Source organism: Piliocolobus tephrosceles, chromosome 9 (assembly GCF_002776525.5).
Source record: "Piliocolobus tephrosceles isolate RC106 chromosome 9, ASM277652v3, whole genome shotgun sequence".
Classification (NCBI taxonomy): Eukaryota; Metazoa; Chordata; class Mammalia; order Primates; family Cercopithecidae; genus Piliocolobus; species Piliocolobus tephrosceles.
Genome location: NC_045442.1, coordinates 69,257,344 through 69,281,548, shown reverse-complemented (window position 1 = coordinate 69,281,548; position 24,205 = coordinate 69,257,344). Strand labels below are relative to the sequence as shown.

Sequence of the window (24,205 nt, the reverse complement as noted above, 5' to 3'; positions counted from 1 at the left end):
GTCCCCCAGGTTTACCATGTACAGTTGATGCCCATTACTCATGCATTTAGTATGTGTGAATTCATCTAGCAGCTAACATTTATTTATAACCCCAAAATCAGTACTCACTATGCTTCTGAGGTTATTCCCAGAATGTGCAGTGGCACATTCCCAGCTGAGGTCCAACAAGGCACCACAGCCTTCTTGTTTTAGCTCTCATACTGTAAACCAGGATCCTTTTTGTGATCTACAGAATGGCATGCTTTTGCATGTTTGTGTTTTGTGAGCAATGTTGCTGTTGAAAGGCACCCACACATGCAGCTGCAGATGGGCTGTCTAGTGATCCCAAGCACCAGGAGGCTATGAGACCCTTACAGGGAAAATGGGAAAATAGGTGTTTGATAAACTCCAGACATGAGTTGCAGTGCTGCTGGCCATGAGTGCAATGTTAATGAATCTATAATGCATGTTAAATAAGATATCTTTAAACAGAAACACACACAGAACAAGATTGTTAACTGATCGGTTCATAAAAATGTTGTAACCAGAGGATTACAGGAACCTAACCCAGTGTTTCCCCTAGGAGCAATGCTTAATTGCTAAAGAAATTAGCTTCAGTATTCCCTAATTCATTGCTTGTGGCAGCTTTGTAGAACATAACTACTGTGAATAACAAGAATCAACTGTAACTTAAACTCACATGGCTCGCATTAAGAATTTCTCTCTACCTCCTAATTAGCCCATTATTTTACATGGCTTTATATCCTAACTATTGGTATTATACAGCCTAGCTCGTTGTTGTGTACTTTTTAATAAATAAGAAAATAATACCAAAAAAAAAAAAAAAGGGCTGGGTGCAGTGGCTGACAGCTGTAATCCCAGCACTCTGGGGGTCTGAGGCAGGTGGATCACCTGAGGTCAGGAGTTCAAGACCAGCCTGACCAACATGGTGAAACCTCGTCTCAACAAAAATACAAAAATTAACCGGGCGTGGTGGCAGGTGTCTATAATCCCAGCTACTTGGGAGGCTGAGGCAGAAGAATCGCTTGAACCCAGGAGGCGGAGGTTGCAGTGAGTCAAGATTGTACCATTGCCAGCCTGGGCAATAAGAGCAAAACTCCATCTAAAAAAAAAAAAAAAAGAGTTTTACACACTACTTCTTGGGCAGCCCCACACATTCCTTTGGAGTATTACTCATAATACCGGATCTATGCAGAATCAGCGAATCCAAAGCTCTGGTATTTTAGAAAAGGACAGCTTCCGCCCGTTATGTCTCTTTCAGGAATTTTAGACCTGGTGATGAGGCGGCAGCATGGCCTTGTGTGAACTCTTGCACACTCAGAATTTCGGCTGTGGCATGTACCGGATGGTTTTCAGCTCTTTATCTCCAGATTCCTCTGCTCTGCGGTACACGGGAGAATAGCGCCAACCTACCATGCAGCATGTTCATTTGATTATCCACCGATATGATCAACATAACTTGCCTCAAATGGGACCACCTGCTCCTTGAATATCCCCCACTTGTCTCACTGCAAGTCGAATCAGCTTGCTGATTTTCATTTAGTTAGAGTCATAAATAAATATTCATTTAACCAAATGATCGCAGAGGCCTCTGTGCTGATCCACATGCAGGCCGCCTCTGCTCTATCCATCTTGCAAGCTGCTGTCAGCTCATGGCATTCATCACCACAGTCCCTGCCTAAACCCATTTCTGTGGGATCAAATCCAGACGGCTCACCCTAGCACACAAGGCAGGCCTTAGGAAGCTCAGCCCGCCCCATCTACTTTTCCGGTTTCATTTTCCAGTAGGAATTCCCGGCCAGTCAGGCTGCACTCTCCACATACCTCCGCAGAGGCCTGCATATCCCCTCTCAGAGACTAGCTCACTTGTTTCCCATCTGAAAGGCCCTTTCTTTTCCTCTCTGCTGTGTAAACCACACACACACTTCCACCTGGATCCAAGTCCCACTTGTCTTGACTGCTCCTGTGTTTGTCCCTTGACTGGACTCCTACAGGACCTGTCATCCGTCTCACTGTTCATCCTTTCCTTACATTTTCTGTGTCGTCATCTCAATTTTGCTGTGCAAGTTCCTAAAAGGCAGGATTTCATACATGTCTAACTCTCCAGCACAGGGCTGTGTGCAGATTTTGGGATGAAAATATAAACCTTTTCACTCAACCTGGTTCAATACTTGAACTCTGCACCATAAATGAACCATCATCTGTATTAGTTACTTTCTTCAAATAAAATAATTGTTCAGAGGTGATGTAGCCAGGCTTCCAGTATCACTGGTACTGATGCATTCAGGAAAATGTCTGCGCATACTGGAGAGATGGGGTATTTGAAAACAGGAATAGCAGAATTCTTCACAGTGCCAGGACCACAGCAGATGCTCAAGAACATGTTGGTTACAAGATGTTTTGAGCTCAAATCTTTTGTGCATAAATATCTCATCGATGACACAAGCCACATGGCATACCTCTGTCCACTACCTCCCAAATAACTGGCTTTTTGCCATTCCCCGAGTGCCCTCCAGGAGGAACCTACATCGACCACTGTACCACACGTCTTGAGAGAGAAGAGGATGTTGACATGGGTGCCGTTGGACACTCCTCGGCAGGAGGTGTTGGTCAGGAAGAGCTCCAGGCCTCCAACCAGCTCCCTGGGGATGCTCACTTCAATGGCATTTGATTTGCACAACACAGGGACTGCAGAGAAAAGAGGCCACTGTTAGAGCCAGGAAACCTGAATGAGAGGAAGGCTTTTAGGAGAAATAATTTCACCCTCACACAACCTGAGCTTTTTGTTCCATCCCCAAGGAAATCAGAGGGGCTGAAAACAAGTTGGTGAATAAAACCACTATTCCTAACTCCCAAGATTATGGTGAAATAATGTTCCTCAAATATATGGTTCCCTGAATTAGGAAATACCAGTTTCGATTTTCAATTCACCAAACATTGGTTTCAAAGTGTAGCCAGCATAACTCTGTGAACTGAAACACCTAAGAGATTAACTTTCAGCACAAACACGGTTTATTGGCAATACAGAAAAAGTGCTGCTTTGATATAGGCCTAAGGTACATAATGATACTGCTGTGACTTTACCATTAATTACTGCCTAGTAAAACAGAGACAATAAAAACAGTGTTAGTGCACTTGGGAAAGGCTTCCAAATTGTCCTTGCATTGCTCAGGAAACCATAAACTCTGACTATAAATTTCACCACTTTAGCTTAATATAAAAAAGATTGCTTTTCCTTAGCATTCCCAGGTTCTTCTCTAGACTCTGCAAATATCCTGAAAAGAAGACTTGAGTTCTGTCAGCATCCGATACGTGAAGACACATCATAACGATGGTGTAGTGGTGCAAAGAAATCAGACACAGGTGCCCCTTAGATGTTTGGCAGATGAATGGATGAATATTCTGGACATCAGGAACTAGATTTCCAGGCCAGGCGCAGTGGCTCATGCCTGTAATCTCAGCACTTTGGGAAGCCGAGGAGGGCGGCTCACTTGAGGTCAAGAGTTCGAGACCAGCCTGGCCAACATGGTGAAACCCCGCCTCTACTAAAAACACAAAAATTAGCCAGGCGTGGTGGCACAAGCCTGTAATCCCAGCTACTCAGGAGACTGAGGAAGGAGAATTGCTTGAACCCAGGAGGTGGATGTTGCAGTGAGCTGAGATCACATCACTGCACTCCATCTGAGCAACAGAGTGAGACTCTGCATTATCAGAGGATTGTTAACCCTTATATCCTAAGTGTAGGGAGAGGAATATGTTCCTCAGGGCTTTCAACTGAGTTCACTTAGTTTCAATCCTGTTAGAAAAGAGAGGAGCTGTATCAATGTCTTAGGCTTCCATATTGAGTATTAGTCATACAACTAACCATAGAAAGTAGTCAAAAACCAAAGGTAAACAGCAGAGGAGAGTTAACTTTCTGGTAATCTTTTCTTAGAGATCTTCTCTGTTAAATGATTCCAGAGTGATGATTCAGCAATACACACTGCTCAAAGAGCCATTGTTCTAAAAGATGAGAACCCTGACACACTTGGAGGAGGAAGACAAAGAGCTTTGGGAGAGGAAGAAGTGTAATCAGAGTAGAGACAAGCCCCCCCCTCCGCCCCATATACTACCTTGGCAAGTGTGGTTATCCTCAGACAGCACCAGGCCCCGGGGACATTCGCACTGGTAGCCTTTCTCAGATCCAAGGCAAGAGTGACTGCAGCCACCATTGTTATTGTGGCATCCTTCAATGTCTGCAATAGAAGCCAACAGAAAAGGGAATCATCTCGCAACCCTCTACCCCAAGAATTCTGGCACTTTGCATCAGGGATTATACTTAACTTATGGCAGCATCCCTGATGCCTAACCTAGTGACTGAGACATTCGGGCAAGACCTCAAAGTTTATGTTTATGAAATATCATAGCTACAAAGAGCAATCTTCCAATATCCATAACTCTACCCAATTAAGCTGGTCAGGAATTTTGTAGCATGTCCTTCAGTTTGGGTTTGTCTGATGTTTTTCTCATGGTTAGCCAGGGGTTATGAGTTTTTAGGACTAGTACCCAAAAGTCATTTCTTATTTGCTGTAACATTTAATCCAACCAATTTGACATTTTACAGAGCATTATTGACGTAAAAGAGACTGACAGAATACAAATTCACCCGAATTGGCTGGATAGATCTGACTTATTGTGGACTGGCTGGGTCACCTGGCTCTCTCCTCAAATATCTAGGACAAAAGCATTGGGGGTAAAGGGCTTTAGGCTGACAGCACACTATAAAAATGAGGCCTGGACAACATGCTGAGTCCATTCAGCGAAACTCTTGGTGATTGTCCTCTTATGAGATGGTTTTGTTTAATTTTCCTTTTTTAATGTTTTGCATGTTCAAAAAGCAAACTCAAGCCAATGGACAAAAAGGAAAAATATTCCATTGAAAACTAAAGAATCTATAAGGTGATTTCAAGTTTAACAGAGGAAAAAAAAATGACCTTTGTGGGATTTGGACATTATCTTCTAGGTCAGAGGTTGTCAAATTCTAATCTGCTACACATTATTACAAATAAAGTTTTATTGGCACGTAGCCATGTGCATTCATTTACCTGCATGGCTGCTTTCTCACTACAAGAACAGAGTTGAGTAGTTTCTACAGATTCCGTATGGTCCACAAAGCCTAAAGTATTTACCATCTGACCTTTGGAGAAAAGTTTGTTGACCCCTGTTCTAGGTTAAAATAAAGAAAGGGAATGTTTTCAAAACATCTGAGATGCTCAGGGAAAGATAAAAGCTGATTTCCAGTTATAGCCATAACTTTCTCAGTTCAATAATAGTTTTTAAAAAGCAGTTATTTGGAACATCAATAAATTAACTTAGGATGAATTAGTTTTTGTGAAATGTATATAGAGAAAAATATGGCAATGAATTACTCTTTGCAACACTTAAAAGAGATTAAGTAATACTAGTTTATACATCTGTATTTTTTGTTTGTTTGTTTTTTGTATTTTTAGTAGAGACGGAGTTTCACTGTGTTAGCCAGGATAGTCTCCATCTCCTGACCTCGTGATCCGCCCATCTTGGCCTCCCAAAGTGCTGGGATTACAGGTGTGAGCCACCACGCCTGGCCACTATACATCTGTATATTTTTAAAGGATAAAAGCACACCTAAGGGCTTTTGAAATGGCTGAAGATTATATATAATACTATGGAAGAAAGCACAAAAATATGTTGTAAGATGTTAAAATGAACATTAATAGCACTTTTTTTCCTTAAAAATTACCTTCCTTAAGTCATTTTATTTCTCTGAGTCACAATTTCAATATCTGTAAAATGAAGAGGTTGTACTAAATGTTCACTCAGGATATTTCCAGGTCTAAAAATACAAAATATAAAAGATACTGAAAATTTAAATTAGCTTAAAATATTTAAGTCTCTCAGGAAGATATACCAAAATGTTTAGAATGGCTATGCCTGGCAAATGGATTGTGGGTCATTTTAATTATTTTTCTCTTGCTCCTCTGTATTTTCTTCTACACTTTTGTGATAAAACAAAACAGGCAGGTGTGATACCTCACACCTGTAATCCAGCACTTTGGGAGGCCAAGACAGGTGGACTGTGTGAGCTTAGGAGTTCAAAACCAGCCTGGCCAACATGGTGAAACCCCGTCTCTACTAAAAATTAGCTGGGCACGGTGGCAGGCACCTGTAATCCCAGCTACTAGGGAAGTTGAGGGAGGAGAATCGCTTGACCTGGGAGGCAGAGGTTGCAGTGAGCTGAGATCGCCCCACTGCACTCTAGCTTGGACAACAAAGCGAGACTCTGTCTTAAAAATAATAATAATAAATAAATAATAAGTAAAACAAAAAAATAAAAATTAGTAAAAACTAACAAGAGCTGAATTAATGCAGGAACAGAAAAGTACTGCATGTTCTCACTTGCAAGTGGGAGTTAAACAATGGGTACACACAGGCATAAAGATGGGACAAATATAAACTATATAAAAATAGACACAGGGAGCCTGGCACAGTGGCTCACACCTGTAACCCCAGCACTTTGGAAAACCAAGGCAGGCGGATTGCTTGAGCTCAGGAGTTCGAGTGCAGCCTGGCCAACATGGTGAAACCCTGTTTCTACAAAAATACAAAAATTAGCTTGGCGTGGTGGTGCATGCCTATAGTCCCAGCTTCTCGAGAGGCTGAGGTGGGAGGATCACCTGAGCTCAGGGAGGCAGAAGTTACGGTGAACCAAGATGGCACCACTGTACTCTAGCCTGGGTGACAGAGTGAGACTTTGTCTCAAAAGAAAAAACAAAAAAAAAAAGAAACTGGGAACTCCAAAAGGTGGGAGGAGGGAGCAGGATGAGGGTTGAAAAACTACCTTTTGGGTACTATGTTCACTATTTGGGTGACAGGCTCAATAGAAACCCAAACCCCAGCGTTAAGCAATGTCTCCATGTAACAAGCCTGTGCATGTACCCCCTGAATCTAAAAAAAAAAAAAAAAATTAAAAAGGCCATTAAAAAAAAAAAATGAACATATAATTATTAAATAGCTTAGCTAAAGAAACATATATGTTTGGACTATCAATAAAACTTAAGGGTTATAAACAGGAATATTAATCCTAAAGTATAACTCACACTTAATTTTCATCTTCTGCTAAAATATTTTTTCAGTTATGGTTATTAAGTTTTAAGATTATATGAGGGAGGATTAACTGCAATCTTTCCAATAAAGTACTCATAAATAATTACAAATGTTTTTATGGAACATTTTATTAACATTCAAATATGCAAAGATTAGTACATAAAATAATTAAGATTTAAGGAGGACTCTGGATATTACCCCTATTCAATAAAGTTTAAAATACATTTAGTCTTATTATAAGGAACAGTAATTTAATATTCCGGTTAATGGTCTCTCAGTTAATAATGCAAAGTTTGTTGCATGAAATAAAATATGGACACTAGCCATAATTTTTCCCTTTGGCGTAGTATTTTATTATTTTGAATATAGCTAGAATAAAGTGAACTTTTGTAAGTAGTACCACAGCTCTATTATTCCACAAATTTAATCATCCTAAGGAACAAATATATATCCTCTGTAAATGATAACAATTACACCATTTATCTCTCCATATAATCTGCAGGGTGTCATGAGAACTCTGACTTATTAAAGTAGAAGTGATGGAATTTTTTTTTTTTTTTTTAAGATGGAGTTTCTCTTTGTCACCCATACTGGAGTGCAGTGGCACTATCTCAGCTCATTGCAACCTCTGCCTCCCAGGTTCAAGTGATTCTTGTGCCTCAGCCTCCTGAGTAGTTGGGATTACAGGTGCCCACCATCACATCTAGCTAATTTTTGAATTTTTAGTAGAGATGGGGTTTTACCATGTTGGCCAGGCTGATCACCAACTCTTGACCTCAAGTGATCCACCCACCTCAGTCTCCCAAAGTACTGGGATTACAGGCATGGGCCACCATGCCTGGCGAATTTTAGCTGTGACAATTTGCAAGGGTAAATGTGCCTCAGAGAAGGGATATTATCTAAGTTTCATATAATAATGGTAGGCAATTTCCATTTCAATTATTTGATATATATTATGAATTCTTTTTTGTTATTAGTTATATAAATGTATAAAGTCCTATAAAATGTCTGCTATTAAAAACAGATCTAAAAGTAAAATTAAATAGATTATTTTATTTATCCCCCCAAACTGTATTCATCTCCCATAAACACAAAGCATATGGGGAGGAGAGGAAATGGCTTAAACTTCCAAGATGATAAAAGTCACCCGTGGAACTTGTTGAAAACACAAACTCACACACCGGGGCCTATCATGGGGAGGGGGGAGAAGGGAGGGATTGCACTGGGAGTTATACCTGATATAAATGATGAATTGATGGGTGCTGATGAGTTGATGGGTGCAGCACACCAACGTGGCACAAGTAAACATATGTAACAAACCTGCACGCTATGCACATGTACCCTAGAACTTAAAGTATAATTAAAAAAAAAAAAAAAACAAAAAAACACAAACTCTAAGGCCCCATCTTAGCTCCTCTGAAGCTGAGGCTGCAGGAGAGGGTCTCGGAGGGGCTAAGTGTAAAAGTCCTAGGTGCTTCTCAGCAGCAGGGAAGTTTGGGAAACACAGCTGTCAGCCAGTGGTTATGCTACTGCCTCTATTACCTGGCTAGTCCAGGTGTGCTCCTTGGACCAACAGCATAGGTGACTCCTAGAATGTCTTTAAAAATGCAATATATTGACCTGATCTCAGACCTACTGAATCAGAATCTGCATTTTGACAAGATCCTAAGTGATTAAGGGGCACATTAAAGTTTGAGAAACACCGAATATCCCCCTCCTTTTTTTTTTTTTTTTTGAGATATTTTCTCTCTGTTGCCGAGGCTGGAGTGCAGTGGCGCAAGCATAGCTTAATGCAGCCTCAAACTCTTGGGCTCAAGTAATCCTCAGCTTTCTGAGTGGCTGAGACTACAAGCATGCACCACCATACCCAGCTAATTTTTATTTTTTAATTTTTTGTAGAGATAGTGTCTTACTATGTTGCCCAGGCTGGTCTTTCAAACTCCTGGCCTCAAGTGATCCTCCCACTCCAGCCTCCCAAAGTGCTGTGATTTCAGGCATGAGCCACTGCACCTGGCCAGAACACCCTATTTTTATTCCTCGTATAAAAATGTGGCTTTCTGCCTCTTGCAAAATTCGCTCCTGTTAAATCTTAGAGACAAAATCAAAACTGAATTCTGTCCACAGCGTGAGTATTCTCAATGTTGATGAACCCCTTTGTCGTTTCTTTGCACAGCCAGACTGTTGCTGTCTTCGGACACTAAGGCAGTTTCCTGAACATCAGAGAATAAGCCAGTGGCTTCCTTTGGGGTCTTGATTTGGGTCCCTTCTTGCCCATTCTCACCTTCACAAGTCTTGCCATCACTTCTCAGCGCACGGCCAACCCCACACTCACAGCGGTAGGAGTTTTTGAGGTTCACACAGATCTCACTGCAGCCACCATTGTTTTGCTCACATTCATTTTCATCTGCAGAAGAGAAACCACACTGTTTCTACACTGCTGAGTGATTCAGCCTTTCCCAAACCCCCAGGCAGAGTTTCCACATCTTTTCAGATCCTGTTGATGGACCTTCCACCACCCAGCTCCCACTCTGATCCAGTATCATCGCTCCCATCTACCTGATCTCCTTAACCATGTTATTGGTTCATCTGCCCTTTACTGAGTGGAAGGGACCTAATTGCTTGCCAATTACCTTCTCTTCAGGGAAAAACAATGGGAAAATGAAGTTCCTTTTGTGTCCTGGGTACACCTACTTATTTGTGTTGGTGAATTTCACTTTCTTTAATAAGTTCCTGAGAAGTTGCTAAATAAATACAAACTTATAAAGCAAATTGTTTTAAGTCATGAGAGGAGCTTACATTACAGAAGGAAATAGCTGATAAAATATTTTGTAAGGCAATTTTCTTTTATAATATGAACTATTGCCCTCAAAATCTGTTTTTTAAATTAGTATATTCTCACACTGTACTTAAGCAATGGTTGCTAATCTTTTTAAGAATCTGATGAAGGGTATGGACTCTTGCTGTAAAAAAACGCACAGTTGGCAGAAAATGTCTATGCCTTTCTTTCTACAAACAAGGAAAGGGAAGTTTGGGAGCTAAATTTGTCATGGTCCTCAGGAATAACAGGCCTAGATAGGACATAAACCATGGACTGAGGTTTAAACACCCATGCGGTGACAGGAGTCATGACCTTGGCCCCAGGAGAGGAGATAAGCTGCGACTGAAACCCTGCTTAAGTCTAGAACCCCAGAAAATGTATCCCCTCAATGAGATGGGGAGAACTTTGCCCAGCGGCCCAGGGAAACAATAAGGAAACTCTGCCCAAGGCCCAAGGCTCTAGGAGAAAGAAAAGCCTTCACAAACAATGGAAGCCCCAAGCCAGGGCTCTGCCATGGCTCAAGTACGGTTTTACACTTCCCACACGGTATGGGGAATCCTGAAGCTGAGAAATTGATGGAAAATTTGGCCTGGTCTGATAAAGAATCTGTGATACCAACAGAAGCATTTGAAAAAGTGCTCTGTGTAAAACTTCCACAAACCAGGTGCTGTGGTTTGGATATTTGACCCCTCCAAATCTCGTAGTGAGATTTTTCTTTTTTTTTGAGACAGAGTCTCTGTCACCCAGACTGGAGTGGAGTGGCATGATCTCACCTCACCGCAACCTCTGCCTCCCGGTTTCAAGCGATTCTCCCGCCTCAGCCTTCCGAAGTAGCTGGGATTACAGGCACGCGCCACCACGCCCAGCTAATTTTTGTATTTTTAGTGGAAACGGGGTTTCACCATGTTGGCCAGGCTGGTCATGAACTCCTGACTTCAAGTGATCCAACTGCCTCGGCCTCCCAAAGTGCTGGGATTACAGACATGAGCCTCCATGCCTGGCCTCATATTGAGATTTGATCTCAATGTTGGAGGTGAGGCCTAATGGGAGGTGTTCAGGTCTTGGAGGCAGGTCCCCTGTGAAGGGCTTGGTGCTATCTTTGCAGTAATGAGTGAGTTCTTGCTCTATTAGATTAGTTTCAGCATGTTTAAAAGGAGCCTGCCACCTCCCCCTTCTCACTCTCACTTCCTGTCTTGCCATGAGATCTCTGCACATGCCAGCACCCTTCACCTTCCTCCATGAGTGGAAGCAGCCTGAGGCCCTCCCCAGATGCTCAGTCTCCCAGCCAGCAGCATCATAAACCAAATAAACCCATTTTCTTTATAAATTACCCAGTCTCAGGTATTCCTTTATAGCCACACTAAACAAAGATAGAAGATGACAAGAGTGGTGTCCTACAGAAAGAAAACTACAACAGAAGATGGTTTGCCACAAGACACTTAAATGAGGAATGATCCACTGTGAGACAGCGCTGGCGTGATAATTGGAGGCCTTGAACTGGAGATAACAGAATTATCCAGAAAAGTCCATAATACAAGTATTTAAAGAATTAGTAAAAAGATAAAAGAAAGGATAATAAGCAAAATAAAAGAAGTGTGTAAAAAGACAAGGCAGAACTGAAAACAAACAGAACTTGTAGAAATGCAAAACGTAGTTGATAATATTAAGAATCTTTATCAGGGCCCCTTCTTTCCCTTTCCTCATTATACTGCCTGGAAAGTAGACGGTTAGAGGCTCACAGCCTTCCCGGATGTGGACATGGTGACACCCATGCTTGGGTAGGTCCCTTAGAAGCCTCCATTCCAGGCCTGGACTGCTAATCTTATGAGATAGAAATAAACTTCTACTTTTTAAAGCCGTCATTATTTGGGAGTTTATTGTTTATAGCCAGTGAAGACACTCTATGCCCCAGCAGTTCCATTCTCACGGGTACCTGCTAGAGAAAATCTCACACATTGGGTAAGGTATCATTTTTATGTTAATTCTAAGAACACACAAAACAATGCTATCTACTGTTATGGGTACATACATAAATAATAAAAGCATTAAAATGGGACCGGAAGAACACATGCTAACTTCAAAACAATGATTACCCCTGGAGAGTGAGAGAAGAAAGCAGGATGGGGTAGGATGGCTTTACTGTATTTACAAAATTTTATGTAAATTAAAAGAAAAAGAGGGCTGGGCACGGTGGCTCACACCTGTAATCCCAGCACTTTGGGAGGCCAAGGCAGGTGGATCACCTGAGGTCAGGAGCTCAAGACCAGCCTGGCCAACATGGTGAAACCCTCTCTACTAAAAATACAAAAAATTTAGCCGGGCGTGGTGGTGGGCACCTGTAATCCCAGCTACTCTGGAGGCGGAGGCAGGAGAATCGCTTGAACCCAGGAGGTGGAGGTTGCAGTGAGTTGAGATGGTGCCATTGCACTCCAGTCTGGGCAAAAGAATGAAACTCCATCTCAAAAAAAAAAAAAAAAGAAAAACAAAAAGGAAGCAAAACTTAACTCTAGTTAAATCTAGGTACATGAGTGTCTGTTATATTATTTTCTTGTATGCTGCCTGAACAAATTATATAATTTAAAATAAATAATTAAAATTATTACTTTTAAATAAAAACTAAAGGAAAATTGACACATGCTCACAAACACAAAACACTGTCTACAGTTTCAGAGGATTCACCTCCCTGAAGTCCCACAGATCCCACATAGGAACTTGGGGCTTTGATAGAAAAAGATTGTCTAAGATAAATTAAGGAAGAGAAGTGAATGATACGCTACCTTTGATGTTTAAAAATGGCCAGTAAGTAAACATATTGATATGATTTGGCTGTGTCTGCACCCAAATCTCACCCTGAATTGTAATAATCCCCACATGTCAAGGGTGGAGCCAGGTGGAGATAATTGAATCATGGGTGCAGTTTCCCCCACGCTGTTCTCTTGGTAGTGAGTAAGTCTCACGAGATCCAATGGTTTTATAAATGGGAATTCCCCTACGCATGCTCTCTTGCCTGCTGCCATGTAAGATGTGACTTTGCTTCTCATTCATCTTCTGCCATGATTGTGAGGCCTCCCCGGCAATGTGGAACTGTGAGTCAATTACACTTCTTTCCTTTATAAATTTCCTTCATAAAGCTAGGCTCGGGTATGCCTCTACTAGCAGCATGAGAACAGGCTAATACACATATATATATTTGCATTTTAAAATCTGACTGTAGAAACCCTGGAAGCACATATAAGAAAATAATACAACCGTTTCCTTGGGATGGAGTTGGGGAAGAGGGAAATGGGGCAAGAGGGTGACTGAGAGCTGGACAGCTTGCTGTATACTTTTTCATGTTGTTTAATTTGAGAACCGTTTAAATGTATTACCTCTTAAGAGCTGTATTAAAATAAAAGCAAAGAAATGCATAAATAACTCCTGGCTTAAAATAAAGCCAAATGTTTTTGAACAGGAATACATGAGGGTAGGGAGAGACTTCAGGAACCATTGCCCCTACCCCAAGCCATTTAGCATTAAATCACATACTCAAAATCAACCACACGAGACCCCTAACAACTCCTATGGCAGGGCTGAAACCTGCTCCACAGGATGGTCAGTGAGGTTCATTTAGGAGGTTTTATTTATTGATGTATTTATGATTTTTTTTTTTTTTTTTTTTTTTTTTTTTAGACAGGGTCTTGCTCTTCTGCCCAGGCTGGAGTGCAGTGACGCAATCGGAGCTGACGGCAGCCTTAAATTCCTGGGCTCAAGCAATCCACCTGCCTCAGCTGAAACTTCAGCTACTTTGGAAGGCTGCCACCATGCCTGGCTAATTTATTTTTTATTTTATAGAGATGGGGTCTCACTATGTTGCCCAAGCTAGTCTTAAACTCCTGGTCTCAAGCAATCCTCTTGCTTCCTCCTCCCAAAGCACTGGGATTACAGGCATGAGCCATTGCCCCTGGCTCATTTAGGAGATTGAAGAGCAAAAGCTTTTCTAAAACAAGAAGCCACTTGGGCCCAGGATGTTGAAGCTGCAATAAGCTGGGATCACACCACTGCACTCCAGTCTGGGTGACAGAGCAAGAGCCTGTCTCAAAAACAAACAAACACCAATAAGCCTTTTATGCTCCTTTCACCTTAATCTCCTGCCTCAATCCTGACCTGTTACTGTTCTTCTTGGGGGACCTGGGTAGGGCAATCTTCCCCTTTCTTTCTCGACTTGTTTTAAATCTATTTGAGTCTGAATCCAAAACCTTCATAACATTAAAGAGAAAGAGAGATGATATTCAATCTTGGGGTTTTCAGCTCTGTTCTCTTCTAGTTATAGACAACATAGTATACAATTCAACAACTCTGGATTTCCTACGGACAATCTGACTCATCTTTCTTGCTACTCAGAATGATCAAAATTATATCAGTGAAGCTAGAGGAGTAAGTCCTTAGATAATTCTAGACCAATGCTGTCCAACAGAAATATAAAGCAAACTACATATTTAAAATTTTTTAGTAGTCACATTAAAATTTTTAAAAAAGAAACTGGTGAAATTAATTTTAATAATATTATATATAATCCAATTATATGCAAAATATTTTCACTTTGATATATAACCAATATTAAAGGTATTATTATTATTAGAAACAGAGTCTCGCTCTGTCACCCAGGCTAGAGAGCAGTGGTGTCATGGCTCACTGTAACCTTGAACTCCCAAGTTCAAGTGATCCTCCCACCTCAGCCTCCTGAGGAGCTGGGACTATGGATACATGCCATCATACTCAGATAATTTTCATATTTTTTGTAGAGATGAGGTTTTTCTTTGTTGCCCAGGGTGATCTTGAACTCCTGGGCTCAAGCCATCTGCCAGCCTCAGCCTCCCAAAGTGCTAGGATTACAGGCGTGAGCCACCGTGCGTGGACAAACATCAGTTGTAAAATTAAAATTAAATTAAATTAAAATTCAGTTTTTCCGTCATACTAGCCACATTTCAAGTGAGCCATGGCCACCTGTGGCTACTCTAGTGGAGGGTACAATTCTCCACTGTCCCTAACCATGATACAAATTTGGTGTGGGGCTTTCAGTCCAGGTATAAACTAAAAAGCAAACACCATTCCAAGTGTTTGGAGACACAAACTGGGAAAATGATGGCGCTCTGAGGCAGGAAGAGTTTTTGATTTGTCCTTTCAATCCTAATAGCCTGATTCTACCTTTGATGAGTTTCTTACCAAAGCATGTCTGCCTGTCAGGGCCTAGCACAGTTCCTGGAGCGCATGTGCACTCGCTGGTATCTGAGCAGCTGCCATGGCAGTCTTCGTCGCAGATGTCATAAAAATCTATGGAAGAATAAAGATTATCTTCATGAGAGGAGGAGACCAGAGGACACTCTTTCATTCTTTTTAGAGATGGTGCGGTGGGGCAGGAGGGGTGGTCTCCCTATGTTGCCCAGGCTGGCCTCAAACCCCTGGGCTTAAGCAATTCTCCCACCTTGGCCTCCCAAGTAGCTGGCACTACAGACATAAGCCACTGCATCCAGCTGACCCTCTCCTTGAGAGAGCCTCATGAGTGCAGCCTGGGGAATGAGTTTCCAGCCACCATGGAGGGAATTCTCATTGTTCAGGGTTTATATAACCCAATGGAAAACAACAAACTAGGGCATCTTCTGTCTTCTAGATCAATGATTCCCAACTTCAGATCCATAGGCCCTTGAGTGGCCACAGACTGTCTGCAAATCTAAAACCTCACCATACATGAGCTATAGACTAAGAAAGTGTTACGTCTTACTCTTCTAGTACTCTATTTTTAAAATGAATACAGATCTTGACAGGATTAATAACACAGAAATTAGAAGTATTACTGACACAAAGTAGCTTCTTCCCATTATATATCATTTTAAAAAATCAGTGGACACTAAACACAATCCAACCATATGGGTGTCTGATTATCTATCTATCGGTCTATCTATCTATCTATCTATCTATCTATCTATCTATCTATCTATCTAGAGATCTTAAAAAGGGGTTCTCCATACTCAAACAAGTTGGAAATCCACTATTTAGATAACCTAAATCAATGTTTCATTTTCTTTTCTTTTCTTTTTTTTTTTGAGTCAGAGTCTCACTCTGTCACCCAGGCTGGAGTGCAATGGCGTGATTTTCAGCTTACTGCAACCTCCACCTCCCGGGTTCAAGCAATTCTCCTGCCTCAGTCTCCTGAGTAGCTGGGGTTACAGGTGCCTGCCACCATGCCTGGCTAATTTTTGTATTTTTAGTAGAGACGGTGTTTCACCATATTGGCCAGGCTGGTCTCTTGGCCAGGCTGGTCTTAAACTCCTGACCTTGTGATCCACCTGCCTCGGCCTCCCAAAGTGCTGGGATTACAGATGTGAGCCACCGCACCTAGCCCAATATTTCATTTTCTAATGTGTTGTTTGAATGGAATTCGGACAAAATTAAAAATAACTGATCAAAGTCATAGCTCCTTTCCCCTTCTATTTCTTCAGGAATTTTTCAGAAGTTCTATAAAGAGATCTCAGAAATCACAATCTAGAGGTATCTTTGGCCCCACATCAATGTTGTTCAGATTGAGATATAGTTGTCACTGTAACTGCGTATCCTATAATTGGCACTTTTGGACTCCATCCGTGGCCTTGTTGGTGGAGAAAAAGAGCACAGGGAAGGTACTCACGACCACAGTAGACGTGGAAGCAGACGCTGGGCTTGGTCAGACGATATACATAGTAGCCTCCAGGGCAAGCCTTGACCTCCACTGTGGTGTTCCAGAGGCAGCAGTTCCCATTGAAGCTGGCACAAGCCTGGCGTTGCACAATGCCGTCACCTTCTAGGGGGTGGCTGCCATTGAGCCAGACAGGTGCGTGGGTTCCACAGTGGTTTTCTGGTATGCAGAAGGTAGGCATGGCATCTCCTGCCATGCCCGTGAAGCGGTACCACTCCCCATCCACATGGTTGTCACATAGAGGAGGACCTTGAGACTCATCCAGCTGGTGGTCAGTGTTCCTCCAGGGCTCATTCAGGCTGATGTAAGCAGAACAAGGGTCTAGGGCTGGAAATGAAAAAGATACCTCAGAATACCGAGAGTGTTTCAGATCACAGCACCAACAGCCCAAGTCCACCTTCCTGGTCTTGCATTTGGACATTTTTTAATTCAAAAGAGAAATTAGTTAAGGTCCCAAAAAATAGTTGTTTAAGATTCCTCAGGTTGATTTAAACATGCTGCATAAATGCCCTTTTCAAAATTATTTCAAACCTAAAATTAAGTGTTAGCTTGAACTGAATTTTTATCTATAGTAATTATTTGATAGAAGGATAGTTGTTCAGACCAAGGGAGGTTAGGATTAAAGACTCACTGAACTCTGCGCGAGTCAGACCATACTCTGAGTATTTTGTTCATACCTGGAAACTGTATTATTATTATTTTTGAGACAGGGTTTGGCTCTGTAGTCCAGGCTGGAGTGCAGTAGTACAATCATGGCTCACTGTCCTGGGCTCAAGTGATCCTCCCCACTCAGCCTCTGAAGTAGCTGGGACCACAGGTGTATGCCACCACACCTGGCTAATTTTTTTTTTTTTTTTGGTAGAGATAGGGTTTTGGCATCTTGCCCAGGCTGGTCTTGAACTCCTGGGCTCAAGTGATCCTCCTGCCTCAGCCTCCCAAAGTGCTAGGATTACAGGCATGAACTTGGCGCTTGGCCGGAGACTGTATTTTATGAAAGCAATTGACAAACTTCAGAGAAAGTTGACCAGACTTAGAAGGGGTCCTAAAAATTATTTACTGGTGAAGTTGAGAATTATGGTTTTGAAAAAAGAAGACTGAAGAAAACACATATTCGTTTTTAAAAAATCTGGAATAGGCTTGTGGAAGACGAATTAGCTATTCTGTTACAAGAACAAGAACGAATTATGGGAAAGCACATTTCAGTTCAGCTATCCAGTCATGGGAGAGGCTGTGTCACAGTGCAGTTAGCTTCCAATCCTTGGAAATTTTCAAAAAAGTATTTGGCTGGCCATTTGTAAAGATTATAGGTGGAATTTTGCATTATTAGAAAGTTTGACTTGATCAGGAATGTGTAAAACTCATTCCACTGAAAAGAAAAAGGCCTTGGGCACATGTCGCCTACTTTGAAATACACAGTATACTAGCATGTAGTTACCAGAAATATTCTCAAAGTGAATTTTGGTATATATTCTACCAGCTTATTGAAAATACCAAGAACTTTGTGTATTCATAGTTAACCATGGCATTATTATCCTAGCTGTCATATAGCCAAGTTTCTCAGGCATATGTGTTTAGTGCATGAATTACAAGGACAAATATCTCAACCAAAACATTTTATCATATGTCATGAAGACATTGAAAAACAACATTTTGACTGGGTGCAGTGGCTCACGCCTATAATCCCAGCACTTTGGGAGGCCGAGGTGGGTGGATTACCTGAGGTCAGGAGTTCGAGACCAGCCTGGTCAACATGGTGAAACCCCATCTCTACTAAAAATACAGAAATTAGCTGGGCGTGGTGGCATGTGCCTGTAATCCCAGCTTCTTGGGAGGCTGAGGCAGGAGAATCGCTTGAACTCAGGAGGCAGAGGTTGCAGTGAGCCAAGACCACGCCACTGCATTCCAGCCTGGGCAATATGAGTAAAACTTTGTCTCATAAATAAACAAACAAATAAATAAATAGAAAAACAACATTTCAATGACTAAAGACACCAATATCTCCAATATACCCATTGCTCCCCTTAACTCCAGGGAAGCTAATTAATGAATCAACAGAGGTAAATTGTGCTTATGAAGAATCTGTGAAACCAAGAAATTCTAGAAAGGAACATTGGCCAGAGAGTACTATATTATCTTTCTTAATTCACATGAGGTTGACTTACGTAACTGGTATCGTAGGCAGGGAATTCACATTAGGGCCAATATATTTCGTGGGCAGGGAATTCAGTATTCGCAAATACTGCACAACGATTAAATATGAATCGGCCATGATCACCAAATCTAACTTGTCTAGAAAATACTTTAGATGTTTCCAATCTACATATCCACATTTCAAAGTTAAGTATACTCTCTAAACTTCAGTCACACGTAGAGAAAAGTGTAGCCCACTGCTAATGGCCTCCAAGAAAATATGACAATTTAAGGCAAGAAAGAAGTGGGATATTGCATTTTCTGGAAATAACACGCAGGGATGCAAATGGCAGAAACAACCCTCTTTCTTTAAAATGTCCCTTATGTATCTCAGCTGAGCCCTAGACCATAATCCTTTGAGGGGAAGAAATATCCTCAGATTCTCTCTCTCCTCAAAGGGGACAAATTTCCTCCTTTGCTCTCCCAGCTGTGGTTTTTTCTTACAAACAAGTTTCCAGAGCAGTTTCACAGGTGATTATAGGGTCATGGAAATATTTGGTTCCTCTCCCTGGCTCTAATTTTATAAGAAATGGTTAGATACTCAACTTTTAATGGCTTCTACAGAAACTCCTAAACCTTTCTCAGTAACTATTTCCTTATTTATAAAGTTTTTCCTTCAAGTAAAATGTCATTTCTTGGGCTGTCTGCTAAAATTTCACTTCCTCCCCTGCTGTAGGGGAGATAGGATATGAGGAGGAGAAATTTATCTACCACCTTCTGTAACTGACTAAATAATACATACATATTTTTAACAGTTAACCATCCAATACTTTCTGACATTAAATGTACCCATCCCACTCTACCCCCTTTTAAGGCAGCAATCCAATCTAATAATCTGGCTGCTGGTTTTATATCCTGTTTTCAATCTCAGTGTGAAGCCCAGAATCTAGTATTGCACTCATTCATCCTAAACTGCCGATCTATACATCTAATTGGGAGGGCTTCAAAAAGAACAGCCCTGTGGGTTCCTTCCTGGCCTGCCAGAAGCTCCTTAATGGTTTGCTAAGATGCCCACTTGCCAGCCGCCCCTCTGGCATCTTCCACCAGGACCACATAGGGCCAAGGGCAGAGAACCGATGTCTGTGTCCCCAGCCTTTCGCCCCAGTGTTGAGTCCTCCAACCCTCCAGGTCCTATCCAACAGACAGCCACCCCTGAATCACAGCCCCCTTTCGACCCTGTGCCTGAGCTTGGTTGGGAAGCATCCCTTCTTTCCCGCTCCCTCCTCTTCCATCCTCCTCCCTCATCACCCCACTTTGCTTCCCCCTTTCCCATCCCTTCTTTTCCCTCTTCTCTCACTTCCCCTCTCCTCCCAGGGCAAACACCAGCTCCAGTCCCCAAAGTTCCGCCTTTATCACACCTCTGGCATTGAGCCATATATCATCCTTGAGGAGTTGGGGGTTGGAGGAAAAGATCTGGGAAGGGCGAGGGTATATGGAAAGAATGGGGAATACAGGAGGTACTAGAGGGAGAATAGGTAAGGAGAAGGGTGGGAAGAAAGGGGAGTGGAGATTTTTCGGGAGGACAACTTTCTGAGCGAACCTTGGGTTAGTTACTGGTAGCAGATATGGGGTGATTAATGACAGGTAGCTCAAGCATATTTTTTGGAACAGTTTTGGATTTACAGCATAATTGAGATGATAGGACAAAGAGATCCCACATGCCCCACACCCAGTTTCCCTTGTTACGGCACGTTACCTTTAGCCGTACACTTACCATACATTAGCATGGTACTTTTGTCGCGTTAATGAACCACTATTGATACCTTCTTATTAACTCAAGTCCACACTTATGCAGACTTCCTTAGTTTCCACCTGCATCTTTCTGTTCCAGGATCCCACATTACATTTAGGTATCAGGTCTCCTGAGGGTCTCAAACCGCCATTTTTTAAAATACATTTTTATTTTTTATTATTTTGAGACAGAGTCTGCCTCTGTTGCCCAGGCTGAAGTGCAGTGGTTCAATCTCAGCTCACTGCAACCTCCACATCCTGAGTTCAAGTGGTTCTTCCGCCTCAGCCTCCCAAGTAGCTGGAATTACAGGCATGCGACACCATGCCCATCTAATTTTGTGTGTGTCTGTATTTTTAGTAGAGATGGGGTTTCACCACGTTGGCCAGGCTGGTCTCGAACTCCTGACCTCAAGGTGATCTGCCCGCCTTGGCCTCCCAAAGTGCTGGGATTACAGGTGTGAGCCACCGTGCCTGGCCACAAGCTTTTGTTTAATGTGTATCCTTTAAGGTGCTAGAGCGACCATGAAGAAATAGATCAGGGTCAATTAAATACTGAACTACTCAAAAGTGTCAAGAAGGATGGTTCTCTCCATCTCACCCCCACCCTCTCTTCCAGTTAGTATTGATATTCTACTAGAAAAAGAGGCAAGAGAGAAATCTGTTAGTAACTGGAATTGAAACTTTTCTTTGTCTGATTGGCCAGTTTTGCACCAAGCCTGAGGAGGGAGACAATTTAAGATTCACTCGATCTGTGCAAAAAGTATATTCTGATATAAAGACTAATGAGTTTGGTTTATCCAGATCTGTGCCCCTCATGGCAACAGAGCTTTCAGTCCCTTGTCTTCATTAAAGAAAAACTCCATGCTCAACTTTAGTTTTTTTTTTGGCTCTTCAAGTTTGAACTATAAAAGTGCCTAGAACACAAAGAAGACAGAATTATTTTTACACAAACTCCAGGAACTCTTTAGCTAGTGAAAGCTGTGGGATACAGCAGATCCATGGAAATTTTGGATGTCCAGGCAAGAGGTTAAATGAAACATGTAACAGAAATTCTCTGGAAATCTATTTTCAAGGATTATCAGGGACTTTTCTTACAAGATTCTAGAGCTAGCATTTAAGGTACTGGAATCTAGTTCTTAATCATCTGTACATTATAGCAAATTGCCACAACAAAAAGTGCATTGTGCCAAGTTCTTGACGTGAGACTCACCCACGGGTGACACGGAGGTGCCTGTGATGAAGAGGCAGGTGAGAAGCAGGAATGGAGGCATCCTTCTGGACCAACTGCCAGAAACACTGGAAAATCCTCTTAATACTGGTGTTCCTTTGTCCCCTTCTCTTTCAAGCACTTTTTTTTTTTTTTCTTTTTAAGGCCTCTAGGCTCTCACGAGAAAGACTTTATCAGCACTGGTAGGGGCTTTATCGGAGGAAGAGGATGAGGATGAGTGGGACAAGGTGTCCACAGCTCTGGCCTTGGCCCCAGAGAGAAGCACTGCTTTACACTGTCAACAGGGTTCCTTTATTGATAGTTTTCTTTAGGAAAAAAAAAAGAAACCACAATCCTTCATCCTCCTATTGTTTTCTCTCAAGAATTCCCTGCAATGAAACCTCCAGTATCTTATCCAGAAGGGAATTCTAAATGAGGGACATCCCCTCACATCAAATTCTTGCTTTGTGATTTATAGGAATTGATTTCACAATGTTGCAGCCATACCATTGCACACTAAACGAGAATGGATGAAGCCAAATCATTGAACCTGTCTTGGTCAGATGGTCAAGGAGCTTACAATAGCACACAAAACAAAGTAGTAAGGACAGATATGGGACAAGGACAGTATTCTCTTGAAATGAGCTCCTAAGTTTGTTTTATTATGGTCTTTGACCTCAAAACTTCTGAAAGAAACAAGGGTTAAATTGTGTTTTTACTAGTTGAAGCAGCAATACCTCATGTTTTTATTGTCTTTACTCCCAAAATTAAAAAATGGTTTTATGTTATTTATTTCACTAATTCTCACATTAAGATGGGGTAGGAGCTTAAAATTAGAAACTACTCATTAAATTAACACTCTGGAAAATTAAATGTCAAAATTTACTGAAGTTTCACGTTTAGACAAAGGAGAGAAAATGTGCTTCACAGCACATTTTTTGAGACAGAGTCTTGCTCTGTCGCTCAGGCTGGAGTGCAGTGGCCTGATCTCGGCTCACTGCAAGCTCCACCTCCCAGGTTCATGCCATTCCCCTGCCTCAGCCTCCTGAGTAGCAGGGACTACAGGCGCCCGCCACCACGCCCAGCTAACTTTTTTGTATTTTTAGTAGAGACGGGGTTTCACCATGTTAGCCAGGATGGTCTCAATCTCCTGACCTTGTGATCCACCCGCCTTGGCCTCCCAAAGTGCTGCGATTAGAGGTGTGAGCCACCGAGCCCGGCCAATCACTGGTTTTTGACAGTGACAAAAGTACAAATGGTCTCCAGAAGCACAGGGTTTATGGTCAAGCAAGGGGTTTCCATTGATCTAAAATTGTAGTTAGCTACTTTATTACTAACATCAGTGGGACACAGGCAATTTGACCATTAACTTATTAAGCTGTGGTTTGATGGCAGCAATGGATGACCCTGCTGTCTCATTGCAGGATAGTGTTGCTAAGTATTAGTGCTTTAAACAAACAAAAAAAAAACAAACCCCCACAACTTCCTGTGCCTAGGAAGCCATCTGAGGGCTTCATATGTGTTGCAGAGAAACAGAGGACGTGTGCATGAGATAAACCCAGACTTGTTGCCAGGATTGATTGCTGGAGTCAAGGACTTTCACCAGATAGCTTTTGGTTCTGTAAACAAGAATTCCCAGGATGGTAAGATTTTTTTCCCCCTTATTTTTATTTTTTCCTTTTTAGTTGACCTGCCCTTTCATTTTTTACTGTTTATGATGAAAAATTTCAAATATATATATAAAAGTATAAAGAACAATAATGAACACCCAGCTATAATAATTACTAACATTTTGTCAATCTCATTTCATTTACATACCAGTATGCATTTCTAACACATGGTCTTTTTTTTTTACATAATCATGATGCTTTTATTACAACTGTGAAAATTAGTAATAATTCCTTAACTCATACCCAAACCATATTTAAATTGCTCCAATATTTCCAAATATTTCTTTTAATCCTGGATTGAGTCAGGATTCAAACAAGATTTATATATTACACTTTGGTTGTCACTTAAATTTATTTTTATTGGCTGAGTGCAGTGGCTCACGCCTGTAATCCCAGCACTTTGGGAGGCCAAGGCGGGTGGATCACCTGAGGTTAGGAGTTTGAGACCAGCCCTGCCATCATGGTGAAACCCCATCTCTACTAAAAATGCAAAACTAGCCGAGTGTGATGGTGCACGTCTATAATCCCAGCTACTTGGGAGGCTGAGACAGGAAAATCACTTGAACCTGGGAGGTGGAGGTTGCAGTGAGCCACGATTGTACCATTGAACTCCAGCCTGGGCAACAGAGGGAGACTCCGTTTCAAATATATATATATATATATATTTTAATCCATAATGGTCTTCCCCTGTTTATTCCATTTGTTGACGAAACCCCACCATTTGTCCTACAGAATGTTCCAAGTTTTGGGTTTGGTGA

General features: G+C 41.7%; 1 protein-coding gene across 1 annotated transcript in view; it reads right to left on the bottom strand.

The window, feature by feature from the left end:
• Nucleotides 1-22,069, bottom strand: part of OIT3 (oncoprotein induced transcript 3) — a 40,907-nt gene extending 18,838 nt beyond the window's left edge. Inside the window, exons 1-6 of the mRNA XM_023204980.2 lie at nucleotides 21,781-22,069; nucleotides 16,602-16,976; nucleotides 15,143-15,250; nucleotides 9,404-9,526; nucleotides 4,113-4,235; nucleotides 2,528-2,688 (exon numbers count right to left, since the gene is read on the bottom strand). Of these exons, the coding sequence (XP_023060748.1) occupies nucleotides 2,528-2,688; nucleotides 4,113-4,235; nucleotides 9,404-9,526; nucleotides 15,143-15,250; nucleotides 16,602-16,976; nucleotides 21,781-21,841 (951 nt within the window). The 5' untranslated portion in view covers nucleotides 21,842-22,069. The remainder of the gene's footprint in view (nucleotides 1-2,527; nucleotides 2,689-4,112; nucleotides 4,236-9,403; nucleotides 9,527-15,142; nucleotides 15,251-16,601; nucleotides 16,977-21,780) is intronic.
• Nucleotides 22,070-24,205: the final 2,136 nt, after the last annotated feature.